This window comes from Bos grunniens, chromosome 11, assembly GCF_055505025.1.
Source record: "Bos grunniens cultivar Pamir isolate PY7600 chromosome 11, Bosgru_T2T1.0, whole genome shotgun sequence".
Lineage (NCBI taxonomy): Eukaryota > Metazoa > Chordata > Mammalia > Artiodactyla > Bovidae > Bos > Bos grunniens.
Window position 1 is genome coordinate 69,731,469 of NC_141175.1, and position 13,949 is coordinate 69,745,417.

At 35.8% G+C, this 13,949-nt stretch overlaps 1 protein-coding gene across 8 annotated transcripts in view; it reads left to right on the top strand.

Moving 5' to 3' along the window:
• CCDC88A (coiled-coil and HOOK domain protein 88A) overlaps positions 1–13,949 on the top strand; it is a 118,818-nt gene that overhangs the window by 78,745 nt on the left and 26,124 nt on the right. For all 8 annotated transcript variants that reach the window (XM_086326828.1, XM_086326829.1, XM_086326830.1 and 5 more), the window contains exons 17-21: positions 188–326; positions 3,644–3,805; positions 10,692–10,853; positions 12,276–12,553; positions 12,790–12,933. In XM_086326828.1, the coding sequence (XP_086182954.1) occupies positions 188–326; positions 3,644–3,805; positions 10,692–10,853; positions 12,276–12,553; positions 12,790–12,933 (885 nt within the window). The remainder of the gene's footprint in view (positions 1–187; positions 327–3,643; positions 3,806–10,691; positions 10,854–12,275; positions 12,554–12,789; positions 12,934–13,949) is intronic.

The following is a 13,949-nucleotide window of genomic DNA, read 5'->3' on the forward strand; positions in this document are numbered from 1 at the left end:
TTTCTCATTACCAGGAATAGTTAAAAAGGCAGAGTAGGCAGGAAGAACAAAATAATTTAATTTGCTTCTTTTTTTAAAAAAGATTATTTTATAAGGCTTATTTATGTATCAGTATCTAATCATAAATTATCTTTAAAAATAATTTTCTGACCTCCAGTAATGAACTCTTTTTATACTTGGATAATAGATACAAACTTCTGGAATCAAAATTAGAATCCACTCTAAAGAAGTCTCTTGAAATAAAAGAAGAAAAAATTGCTGCTTTAGAAGCTCGACTAGAAGAGTCCACAAATTACAACCAGCAGTTGCGCCAAGAACTAAAAACAGTAAGTGATTTTCTTGGAAAGAATTTTGATTGTCAACTTTTTCTCTTTTTTGCACTGCTCAGCTTGTGGGATCTTAGTTCACTGACCAGGGATTAAACCTGGGACCCAGCAGTGAAAGCACCGAGTCCTAACCACTGGACCACCAGGGAATTCCCTGTCAGATATTTGGACAGAAAAGTATAAAGTAGAAAATGAAACATAAAATTTTATTACTGTTTTGTCCATTTCTTTTTCTTAAATTTCTAAAATTTTCTGTATTATGTAGTTTATAACAAACTATTTTGTCTATATGCTATAATTTATTCAATCTTATTTTATGTATGAATGTCCCTCAGTATGTATGACGACACATATTGGAATTGTGAGAGTGGAATGGGGAAGAGGCAGACTTACTTCATTGGGAAAAGCTCTCAATGTGATTTTGACACTTCACTGTCACTCTTTTCCTATTGAGATTCCAGGTAAAAGTTTGATTAAAAAAAAAGTATGGGTGTGAGGATAGCAAGTAGAGGCAAGCAGTATGTGTGGTATAAGAGAGCCCTTGATCTAAAAAATTTGAGGTCTTTTCTAAATTTTTTAATTGTGTTATTTGGAATTATTCAGTGAAATATGTGAGGTAGGGGCTACTGTCTGTTTTCCCTATGTGAATGAATTGAAATTGAAGGGACTTGCCCATTCTATAGGGTTAGTATTTGGCAGATTGGTAGAATCATGTTCTGCCTTTTACTCCCTTTTATTAGCTCTGTAGTCATACCTGGAGTGGTTTTACAGTCAACCAAACATTCAGGCTGACAAGCTTATTATAGGCCACATTTAGAACCATTCAGTTCAGAGCACTATAGGAAGTATAAGCTAATAGTAGGGCACAATCTGGTGTCCCTCTTCACATATTTGTCTGAGAGTCATCTTCTCACTAGATGATAGTTCAGACGCAAGAAGACAAGATTCACATTGGGTAAGTGTGAAAGCTGCTCTGGCTTTGGGACGTCATGCTTAATACCAGTCATCATCCCTTGCAGCATCTCCAAATGCATGGATTTAAGATCTTCACAGTCTTAAGATTTAAGAGTTCCTACACTCAGAGAAGTCCAAAGATGTAGCTTCTTATTAGGTATTTATAGTTCTTGTACAAATACAGTTTACCCATCAGAAGTCATTTTTCTTGACTGGTAGCATGGAACATTGTAGTTTTATCAGGTTTCCAGAGAAAGTTACTCAAAGGTTAATTTCTCATACAGGAGAGGAAAAGGATTGGTTCCTCATTTGCACATCATTGCTGGTGTTTGTCTCAGACATTAACACAGAACATTTTTTTTACAGAAGGAATTTTAGAACTTTGTTTAGTCAGCATAAGTGTTGTCTAAAAAAAATATAAAGTAAAACTTGTTACCACATTTCATTAATCATCTTTCTTTTTCTGAATTTTTGCCCTTTATGCAGTATCACTATATTGCAAATAAAGTCAATTTCATGAAGCTACTAAGCCAGAAAATAAATGGGTTTAAGTATGGATTGGTATATGATGTGTTTCAAGTCTAAAAGTTAGAGACTGTCTTCCACTTTCAGCCATTTGGAAGTGGAAGATTTCCAAATTATTATTATTGGACTAGTTTTCTGCCATAAACATGCATTCAACTGAAATTGCACTGTTCTAGTTTTTAATATATGATTGATTAATTATACTGTTCTAGTTGTTTCATAGTTAACATAGACTATGAAAGCTAAATATGAGTAATAAGTATAAAGTAAACATTAAAATAGTATGACAAAGAAGTATAACTAAAATGCCAGCAAAGGAGATTACATAGAATCGAAAAATCCAACTAAAAGCAGAAAAAGAAAAAAGAGAGAACAAACTACAGGTTGGACAAATGGAAAATAAATAGCAAGATAGCAGTTTTAAACCAAACCATGTCAGTCATCACATTAAATGTAAATGGTCTGTACATCCCAATTAAAAGGCATTTAATTTATTTAAATTAATAAATTAGATAAGAAGGCAACACCCACCTGTACACTGCCTCTGAAAAACCCTGATGGAAAATGTCATTTTCAATATGAACATAAATTAAAGATTCTGATTAATGATATATAAGGTAAAGGACCATTTTTGAAACTTAACAGAACAGTGGACTGAAAATGAGAAGTTCTGAATTTTATTCTCACATCCCCTTCTTTATAATGACATATGTCCGTAACTCTTACAAGCCTTGAAAAAAGAGCCTGTGAGAAATTAATGTAAAATAGACTGGAAATTATGTTATCCATCTATATTTTAGGGTGTCAGAAGTATTTTTTTTTAAAGTGGAAAATCAGGATCTCAGAACATATGTTCAATCATTTGCCAAGATTTAAGTGACACTCTATCTGGGCATCTTATTTTCTGTAATCTCAAATTATTGTCTAACTCAGTAGTAGTAGCAAAGTTTGAGCCATAAAGCTTTCTTGAGGTTGCATTAGACATTGAATTATTTTAAACATCTATATACTTGTCTTGATAGAAAGTTTGGGTTTAAGTTAGAAATTTATGATAATCATTTCCTAGGAAAAACTAGTAATTCAGTATAACAATAATTTAAATTGAAGAGAGCAATTTAGTTAATCATTAATTTTGGATGATGACCAATTTGTTAGTTTTGAGTTTGCTCTGTTAAAGTAGGATTTGGTTATAATCATACCAGAGAACCCTGAATAAGATATATCCTTGGATTATTCACTCTTTATAAAATGAATAATAGTAATTTTATGTGGGTCAATATCTGTATAAAGAAGTCATTTATTTATTAACAGGTCATTCTGGGCAACATAATCCTTTTAAAAAGACCATACATAGATAGATACTTCCTCAGCTTCAGTTATTCTTTTTAAGGGAAATTAATATATGTGTCAAGTTTTTGTTCTTGACATGGGGATCTCTGAAATCTCTAAACCAATTATAAACAGCTCTAAAAACAATTGTTAGTACTTAGCAACAAGTCTATATTCATCTATTCTTCAGTGATATTTTCATCATAAGCAACAGGATCTGAAATTACAAAATAATAGCAACATGACACTTAAGCAGGGTATATTAATATTTCTAGAGGAAAACATTTGCACTTTACAATGCATAAATTGTGATAATGATAATAATGGTAATTGTATATATTATTATATTTTTAAATAAACTGTCTCTCACATTCACCAGACCGTTGTGGAGTTTAATTATGATAAATATAACCTTGGTGGTATGTTTTCTCCCTTTTTAAATAAATGAAAACAATGTTATAAATCAACTATACTTCAATTTTAAAAGATATTTTAAAATAAAATTTTAGGTGAAAAAGAATTATGAGGCTCTCAAACAGAGACAGGATGAGGAAAGAATGGTTCAGAGCTCTCCTCCAGCTGCTGGTGAAGACAAGTGGGAGCGAGAAAGTCAAGAAACAACTAGAGAGCTTCTGAAAGTTAAAGACAGATTAATTGAAGTTGAAAGAAATGTAAGTATTTTAGAAGGAATAAAGTTTTTTAGAAGTCAAGGATCACTGAATATATAACAGAGTTTATCTAATCTGGTTTTGTAGTTTTGTTCATTTTATACTTTCTTGATCAGTTTGTTTCATAGTATTAAGTATAGTATTAAGACAAGAACAGTTTAATATTCTTTTCTTCATCATCGTCATGTAAGCACATCAGCAAGCTTTGTCAACTCTGTCATGTAAATAGAATGCAAACTCATCTATTTCTCTCTGTCTCTGGTGCTAACACTCTAGTCTAAGTTACCCTTATCCCTCATCTGGACTTTTAAAAAAGAGTATCACCCTAACCGGCCTGCCCCTTTCACTTCTCGCCCAAACTGACCCATTCTCAATGTAGTAACCTAGAGTTTTTTTAAATAATTTGTGAGGTTTTTTATTTATTTATTTTTGGCTGCACTGGGTCTTTGTTGCTGCTCACGGGCTTTCTCTAGTTGCAGAGTGGGAGCTGCTCTAGATGCGGCGTGTGGGCTTCTCACTGCGGTGGTGTCTCTTGTGGAGCATGGGCTCTAGGGCTTGCAGGCTTCAGTAGTTGCTGCACATGGGTTTAGTAGTTGCTGCACGTGGGCTTAGTAGCCTGTGGCATGTGGGAACTTCCCAAACCCGGGAGCAAACCAGTGTCCCCTGCATTGCAGCAAGGTGGATTCTTAACCACTGGACCACCAAGGAAACCCTAGAGTTATTTTTAAAACATAATCCAGGTCATGTCATTTTCCTACTTAAAATCTTCAGTGGTTTCCCATTTTATTAATAATGAAATCCCTGGTGACTCAGAAGTAAAGAATAGGCCTGCAGTGCAGGAGACCCAGGTTCAATCCCTGGGTCGGGAAGATCCCCTGGGGAAGGGAATGACTACCAACTCCATGGACAGAGGAGCCTGGCGGGCTACATACAGTCCATGGGATCGCGAAGTCGGACACAAAGTTAGTTAAACTAACACTTTAACTTTCACTTCCATACTTTTTACTATATCCATAAGATCCTATTTGACATTGCCCTGCCTGTATCTCTAGCCTTATACCATATTAGTCTTCTACTTACCTTGTTTATTAATCTGAGGATAATATTGGTATCTGTTAATATGTGGAAAACAGAACAGTGACTGGTACTTAATAAGCAAATTAATTCTAGTCATATTGGCGTTTTCTGTTTATTCCTCTTTCATGGCCTTTCTGTTTGCTTGCCCTAGCTGGAACACGTGACAGGCTTCTGTCAACATTCAGGTCTCACATAACATGTCATCTGTAGGGGGTTTTCCCTGACCCCTTCTCCACTGAAGCAGTTGTCCCCAACCTAAAACCATTTACTCTCACACCACTGCCTTGCTTAGTTTCTTCATGGAACTTTTTACCAGTTAATTTTTTGTATTCACTGATTTACTATTTGACTATAAAAAAGCTCCCTGAATGCAGGTAGCTTGTCTTTCTTTTACATCACTGTGCCTTCTCTGTGTAAAACAGTGCTTGGTAGATAGCAGATTTTTAATAAATATGTACCGAGTGAATTTATTAAATATTTACTGTAGAAAATAATTCAGCAACCATTTTCAAAGATGAGTGAGCCTAAAGAACTTAATGTGCTAACAAGTAAAAGAGTTGTGGTTCAGTTCAGTTCAATTCAGTTGCTCAGTCATGTCCGACTCTTCACAACCCCATGGACCACAGCACGCTAGGCCTCCCTGTCCAACACCAGCTCCCAGAGTTTACTCAAACTCGTCTCCATGGAGTCGGTGATGCCATCTAACTATCTCATCCTCTGTCATCTCCTTCTCCTCCTGCCTTCAGTCTTTCCCAGCATCAGGGTCTTTTCAAATGAATCAGCTCTTTGCATCAGGTGGCCGAAGTATTGGAGTTTCAGCTTCAACATCAGTCCTTCCATTGAACATTCAGGACTGATCTCCTTTAGGATGGACAGGTTGGATCACCTTGCAGTCCAAGGGACTCTCAAGAGTCTTCTCCAACAACACAGTTCAAAAGCATCAATTCTTCGGTGCTCAGCTTTCTTTATAGTCCAACTCTCACATCCATACATGACTACTGGAAAAACCATAGCCTTGATGAGATGGACCTTAGTGGACAAAGTAATGTCTCTGCTTTTTAATATGCTGTCTAGGTTGGTCATAACTTTCCTTCCAAGGAGCAAGCATCTTTTAATTTCATGGCTGCAATCACCATCTGCAGTGATTCTGCAGAAAGAAATAAAGTCAGCCACTGTTTCCAGTTTCCCCGTCTATTTGCCACGAAGTGATGGACGGATGCCATGATTTTAGTTTTCTGAATGTTGAGCGTTAAGCCAACTTTGGTTTTATTGTTTTCTAATTTGTTTATTGAAAACTAAGCCATGAAGACAAAAGTTAATCTCTTACACTACTAATTTCTACTTTTTCATCCAAAAATAATCACTGAAAACTGTTTTATATTTCCAGAAAATGTTTGTGAGGTATCTATTTATAAGAGTTTTATTTCTTTTACAGATTTACATTTTTGAGACCTTATTTCCATTTTTCAATTATTTTATCTTAGATCTATTTTAGCACATACAGAGCTATATAATTTTATTTAATGACCGCATACTGTTCCATTGTGTATATATTACCATAATTGATTTAAATAAATTCCATATCAGTGGACATTCAAGTTATTTTTCAGATTTTGCTGCTGTGAAAATCCATGTTATAACATGTTTCTCCATCCTAATTCTCTTCTATTATGTCCAACTCTTTGTGACCCTATGGACCTTATCCAGCCGAATACTGGAATGGGTTGTTATTTCCTCCTCCAGGGGAATCCCTTGCTCATCCAGGGATTGAATCCCCATCTCTTAAGTCTCCTACATTGGCAGGCGGGTTCTTTACCACTAGTGCCACCTGGGAACCCCTAACATGTTCTGCATGCTAAGTTGCTTCAGCTGAGTCCGACTTTGCAGCCCTATGGACTACAGCCCTCCAGGCACCTCTGTCTGTCAGATTCTCCATGCAAGAATACTGGCTGCTGCTGCTGCTAAGTCACTTCAGTCGTGTCCAACTCTGTGCAACCCTGTAGACGGCAGCCCACCAGGCTCCCCTGTCCCTGGGATTCTCCAGGCAAGAACACTGGAGTGGGTTGCCATTTCCTTCTCCAGTGCATGAAAGTGAAAAGTGAAAGTGAAGTCACTCAGTTGTGTCTGACCCTCAGCGACCCCACGGACTGCAGCCTATCAGGCTGCTCCGTCCATGGGACTTTCCAGGCAAGAGTACTGGAGTGGGTTGCCATTGCCTTCTCCAAACTGCTGGGGGTTGCCATTCCCTCCTTCAGAGGATCTTCCGGACCAAGGGATCAAACCCGAGTCTCTTAATATATCTCTTGCATTGGCAGGTGGATTCTTTACCACTACCACCACCTTGAAAGCCCTAACTTTCTTGGACCCACAGCATGTGAGGTCTTAGTTCCCCAACCAGGGATCGAGCCTGCACCCCCTACATTGGGCTGGCAGAGTCTTAACAGTGGACCGCCAGGGAACGTCCTAGGGTAGTAAATTGCTGACAGTAGAACTAATAGGCCAAAGAGCATATCTAGAGAGAGATTTCTGTGTGTGTATTTAATTTTAATTGATAAACTGTTGTAAAAGCTTTTCAAAAAAGTGAATTTTCAGTTCCACTAATAGAATATCTGTTATTCCAGATTGACATTGGGTATTCCCAACCTTGTAATTTCTATTTAAGTGATAGAAAATATTTTAATTTGTGTGTTTTAAATTATTAGTGAGCTATTTTATATCCTTTTTTGTATTTATCAGCTACATATAAAAATTCATGTTTCATTATTCAGTCATATATATTTATCTATCAATCACCTGGATTAAAAATTAATTTCAGAAAACTTGGTGTGTTATATTCTATAAGATGAATCTCTTTTCCCACTTACTTCATCTGTAAATTTCCACTGGGGAGAAATTACCTGGTTGACATATTGTACTCATTTAGATAATGGGTTTATAAAGATGGCTACCCTATATTAGACTGGTAATTTTTGCTGATTTGCTAGTACATATGTTTGTTAACTTCATCATTTTCCATTGTAAACCTTCTCTTGTTCTTAGATACCCTATCTACTCTCAGTTATCTCTTCCATTCATTATAGACTATAGGAGTTTTTCATATTAAGGATACCCAGACTCATTAGAGCTTGTACATTTTGGTTTCTGAAGAGCTGAACTATAACAGTATAAGTGAATATACTTATATATCTCACATATATAAGTGGAAAATGGTGCACCTTTTTGTTATATCAGAATGGTATGTAAGAAAGTGCTACACTCAATATGCCAGCAAATTTGGAAAACTCAGCAGTGGCCACAGGACTGGAAAAGGTCAGTTTTCATTCCAATCCCAAAGAAAGGCAATGCCAAAGAATGCTCAAACTACCACACAGTTGCACTCATCTCACACGGTAGAAAAGTAATGCTCAAAATTCTCCAAGCCAGGCTTCAGCAGTACGTGAACTGTGAAATTCCAGATGTTCAAGCTGGTTTTAGAAAAGGCAGAGGAACCAGAGATCAAATTCCCAACATCCACTGGATCATCGAAAAGCAAGAGCGTTCTAGAAAAACATCTATTTCTGCTTTATTGACTATGCCAAAGCCTTTGACTGTGTGGATCACAATAAACTCTGGAAAATTCTGAAGGAGATGGGAATACCAGACCACCTGACCTGCCTCTTGAGAAACCTGTATGCAGATCAGGAAGCAACAGTTAGAGCTGGACATGGAACAACACACTGGTTCCAAATAGGAAAAGGAGTACGTCAAGGCTGTATATTGTCACCCTGCTTATTTAACTTATATGCAGAGTACATCATGAGAAATGCTGGGCTGCAAGAAACACAAGCTGGAATCAAGATTGCTGGGAGAAATATCAATCACCTCAGATATGCAGATGACACCACCCTTATGGCAGAAAGTGAAGAGGAATGAAAAAGCCTCTTGATGAAAGTAAAAGAGGAGAGTGAAAAAGTTGGCTTAAAGCTCAACATTCAGAAAACGAAGATCATGGCGTCCAGTCCCATCACTTCATGGGAAATAGATGGGGAAACAGTGGGAACAGTATCAGACTTTATTTTTGGGGGCTCTAAAATCACTGCAGATGGTGACTGCAGCCATGAAATTAAAAGACACTTACTCCTTGGAAGGAAAGTTATGACCAACCTAGATAGCATATTCAAAAGCAGAGACACTACTTTGCCAACAAAGGTCTGTCTAGTCAAGGCTATGGTTTTTCCAGTGGTCATGTATGGATGTGAGAGTTGGACTGTGAAGAAGGCTGAGCACCGAAGAATTGATGCTTTTTAACTGTGGTGTTGGAGAAGACTCTTGAGAGTCCCTTGGACTGCAAGGAGATCCAACCAGTCCATTCTGAAGGAGATCAGCCCTGGGTTTTGTTTGGAAGGACTGATGCTGAAGCTAAAACTCCAGTACTTGGGCCACCTCATGTGAAGAGTTGACTCATTGGAAAAGACTGATGCTGGGAGGGATTGGCGGCAGGAGAAAAAGGGGATGACAGAGGATGAGATGGCTGGATGGCATCACTGACTCGATGGACATGAGTTTGAGTGAATTCCGGGAGTTGATAATGGACAGGGAGGCCTGGCGTGCTGTGATTCATGGGGTCTCAAAGAGTCGGACACGACTGAGCAGCTTAACTGACTGACTGAACTGATCCCATATTATTTTTCTAGTGTAAACTTTTTTTACCCTTTGTGATCAGATGAACAAAAGAGAAGTACAATGTCAACATTTATTTTAAAGCATTTTTCTTTCTCACCTTTGATTTTATAGTATAATATCAATTAATTCATGATTGAACTTTTATACTGTGACATGTAGTATATATAACTTGAAAGCCTATAAAGTGAATGTTGTCATTGTCCAATAATATAAAATAATGATAAAGATATCTGTTGTGATTCAGTTGTAATCTTTTTTGTATGTTGCAATATATATAAATTCTGGCCTTGTATATTAAAGTTTTATTTTGATTTTCTAGACGATTCTTTGTTTATATTTTTTGATGCTAATTTTTAAATGAGTTTTTATTTAGAAATAATCCTGAGAATATAATATTTAAAACAAACATCACATTTTAAATATAATGATTTGCATGGCAGTTCAGCCATTTAATTATAAAATTGAAATATGATCCTATATATTAGGAAAATTGAAAATAGTATGTTTTATTTGGATTCATTCCAGAAGTCATATAGCTAAAACAGTTGTAGTAAGTGTGTTCTACCATGAAAAAAAAAACACTGGAGAAAAGTATGTAACATCTGTTAGGTCTATTATGTACTAAATTTTTTAAACAGATGGTTAAGATTGTTCCTGCCTCTCTTCTAAATAATTGTGTTTGTAAAACACTTAATTTTGCTGCTACCCCAGGGACCGCTACATATTTGTGTATGTGTACATGGGTATTTGCCTCTGGGGAGTTAGCAGAAGGTTCACTGTCTCTTGGCTAGACACAGCCCTGTTTGCTCCGGGCACTTTTGAGTAGCATAAAAATCACAGAACTGACAATCCCATTCTAGTTTTTTTTGTTAATAAATATACTTATAATGGAATATGTTGTTCTTTGGACATTATAAAACAGGCAGAACACAGAGACAATAGTATTAAGGTTTTAGTATTGCTTTCTTTCCTAGATTAAGTATCTTTTTACAATTTGGGTTACAGGGGAAATGTCTTGTCTTTTTCTCTTTTAAGGTTGTTGAGATTTTTTGGATTAGCATGGTAATGAACACTTGTATAACATTCTAGTATCTGTTAAACAGAAATATGTTTGATGCTTTTATTTTTAATATGTTTTTTCTTTATTCAGAATGCTACACTGCAAGCAGAGAAGCAAGCATTGAAAACTCAACTGAAACAACTTGAAACACAGAACAATAATTTGCAGGCTCAGATTCTTGCACTTCAGAGGCAGACAGTATCATTACAGGAGCAGAATACCACTCTTCAAACACAGAACGCCAAGCTTCAGGTTGTAATGTAACATTGTGGGGATATGCAACAAAACTCTTGAATTATGGTTTAAAATAAGGATGAATAGACATAAGCTAACATTTTTTCTTAGTGAGTGAATTTAACAATTAGTTGAAGATAAAGTATTTTTATATAGTACTATGCCAAATTTTTGGATATCAGCATTTTGAAAATGTCAGAGTGTCTAAAGTAATAAATTTACTCATTAAATAAAAATAATTTTATTTACATTGACTTTATGGCCTTTCACCCATTTCAACAAGTTAATTATAATTAATCAGGTAGAAACCCTTGTTTAAAGTATTATTGTAACATATCAGTTAGGTTATTGGAAAATAACAGCATGAGAATTTTGTCTTTAGACTTACCCTTAATTCAAAGGATCCATCTTGCAATTAATACTACTAGTGTCTTTTCAGGGAGAAGGCAATGGCACCCCACTCCAGCACTCTTGCCTGGAAAATCCCATGGAGGAGGAGCCTGGTAGGCTGCAGTCCATGGGGTCGCTAATAGTCGGACACGACTGAGCGACTTCACTTTCACTTTTCACTTTCATGCATTGGAGAAGGAAATGGCAACCCACTCCAGTGTTCTTGCCTGGAGAATCCCAGGGACTAGGGAGCCTGCTGGGCTGCCGTTTATGGGGTCGCACAGAGTCGGACACGACTGAAGTGACTTAGCAGCAGTAGCAGCAGCAGTGTCTTTTCAAATAGAGCAGTCAGGTAGGGGAAAGTACAACTCTCTGAAACCTCTTAAAAAGTGGAGTTGTTCCCCCTCTGAATCCAAAAGTTCTTTCTATAACTCTTTTCCAAATGAAAAAGAATATACTGATTTGATTTAGTTGTTCAGTTGCTAAGTTGTGTGTGACTCTTTTGTGACCCCCATGGACTGTAGCCTACCAGGTGCCTCTGTCCATGGGATTTATCAGGCAAGAATACTGCAGTGGGTTGCCATTTCCTTTTCCAAGGGATCTTCTGAACCCAGGGATTGAACCCATGTCTCCTGCATTTCTTACATTGACAGGTGGATACTTTACCACTGAGCCTCCTGGAAAGCCCTGGTTTAATTTAGACTTGAGAAAATTACCAGTTGAGTTTCACAAGTAGTTTTTCAGCTCTATCAACTGTCAGTCAACTTCTAGAAAATGATAAACTGGCATTTAAAATTTTTTACTCTTATGGGGTTTTTGCTAATCACCTTCATTTAAAATAATCAATTCAAAAAATATGTAACACCTACCAAAAATCAAAATTAAATGGTAGTCTACCTTTTTGGGATCTAAAATCCAAATTTTCTTAGTATAATATGAATATATCTGCTGTGATTTATTTAGTGCTTCCTAAAGTTAACATTCTTTTATTGTAAAAGAATTATAAATAAACTATTTTTCTGATGTCTGATACAGTATACATTCTTGTAGGTTGAAAATTCCACCCTTAATTCCCAAAGTACCTCACTTATGAACCAGAATGCACAACTCCTAATCCAGCAGTCTTCCTTAGAAAATGAAAATGAATCTGTAATCAAAGAGCGAGAAGATCTGAAATCTCTCTATGATTCTCTGGTCAAAGATCATGAAAAGCTGGAACTCCTACATGAACGGCAGGCTTCAGAATATGAGACTCTGATTGCTAAACATGGAACTCTAAAGTCTGCCCACAAAAATCTTGAGGTGGAACATAAAGACCTTGAAGATCGGTAATTTATCATCTTTTCTTGTGTTGTTACCTTAAAACCAATTTAAGAAAACAATTTGAATTGAATAATGTAATAAATTTCATATGTTAAACAGATCTGAGATAATTTATATAGGAAATGTATATAAACTTACATGCTTTATGTGATATTTATTAAATTAAGTCATTTCCATTATTTCTAAAATTTTTTTTTCTAAAGAAATATTATAAACCAAATGCATAACATTTTTTTTCCAGTTACAATCAGTTACTAAAACAGAAAGGACAGTTGGAAGATTTGGAAAAAACACTGAAAGTAGAACAAGAAAAAATGCTGCTTAAAAACAAAAACCATGAGACTGTAGCTGCAGAATTCAAGAAGCTTTGTGGTGAAAATGATAGGTAATAAATATGTATATATATATAATTTTGTATTCATTATATCCAACGGGTATGTTACCCCTTTGCAGTACTACCCGTAACTTAGAATTTTTAAAAAAGACACCAGGGTAATACATAAATTACCCAACAGCATCATTTAGCTAGTTATAAGTGATTCAGACAAGAGTGTGGGTCTTGAACTTTCTCTGATTGTTTCTCTTTTGATTTATTCAAATACTTAAGTTTTTAAGGCACAGTATATAACAAAATTTCTGTATGTTGATTGCATTTGTATACTTTATTGAGACAGAATGTAGTGAAACCTGACTCTCTATATCTTTCTTTCTGCTAGTCTGGTATCATAATTCTTGTCTTTCAGAGTTGCTACAAGTGAGTGGCCTTGTCATTTTCTAGCTAACTCGTTTTGTAGTCTTATTTTTAACTGTCTTACATATTAATAAGCTCATATTACCATGGGGCAGTTATTTTTTAATTTGAAGCCTTGGCAAAATCAAAACTTGTCAACTGGTGATCAGCCTACTCCATAAGGGTACATTTTCAAAAAATTTTTAGAAGCCTTTGAAAAATTTGAACAATCTGAACATTTGTTTACTGTATTTACATTGCCCTAGTGAAAGTGCTAAAAGCACACAAAATTCAAATGGGTATCATTCAGTATTTATCCTATTATGAATTTAATGCAGTTTATTTTTAGAATTAAACATCTATTTCCTTTCTTTTATTAAAAAAAAAATCCCTAAACTTCTCGAGCCATTTTCATACTCTGTAGTTTTTAATTTAGTTGTTACAAATAGAAATTCTGTACTGATGGATTTGAACTTAATAATCTTAACACCAAGCTAGAATCAAGGAGCATGTATTTGTATATTATAAACAATGAAAGACCAAATTGTGACAAGTTATAGGATACAAGGACACAGTTGTTGTTATTATTACAGGTAGAACATTGGGGAATGCATTTACTGTGGAAATCCCATCTTGAACCTAACCTTTTTTCTTGTTGGAATTCAAAACAA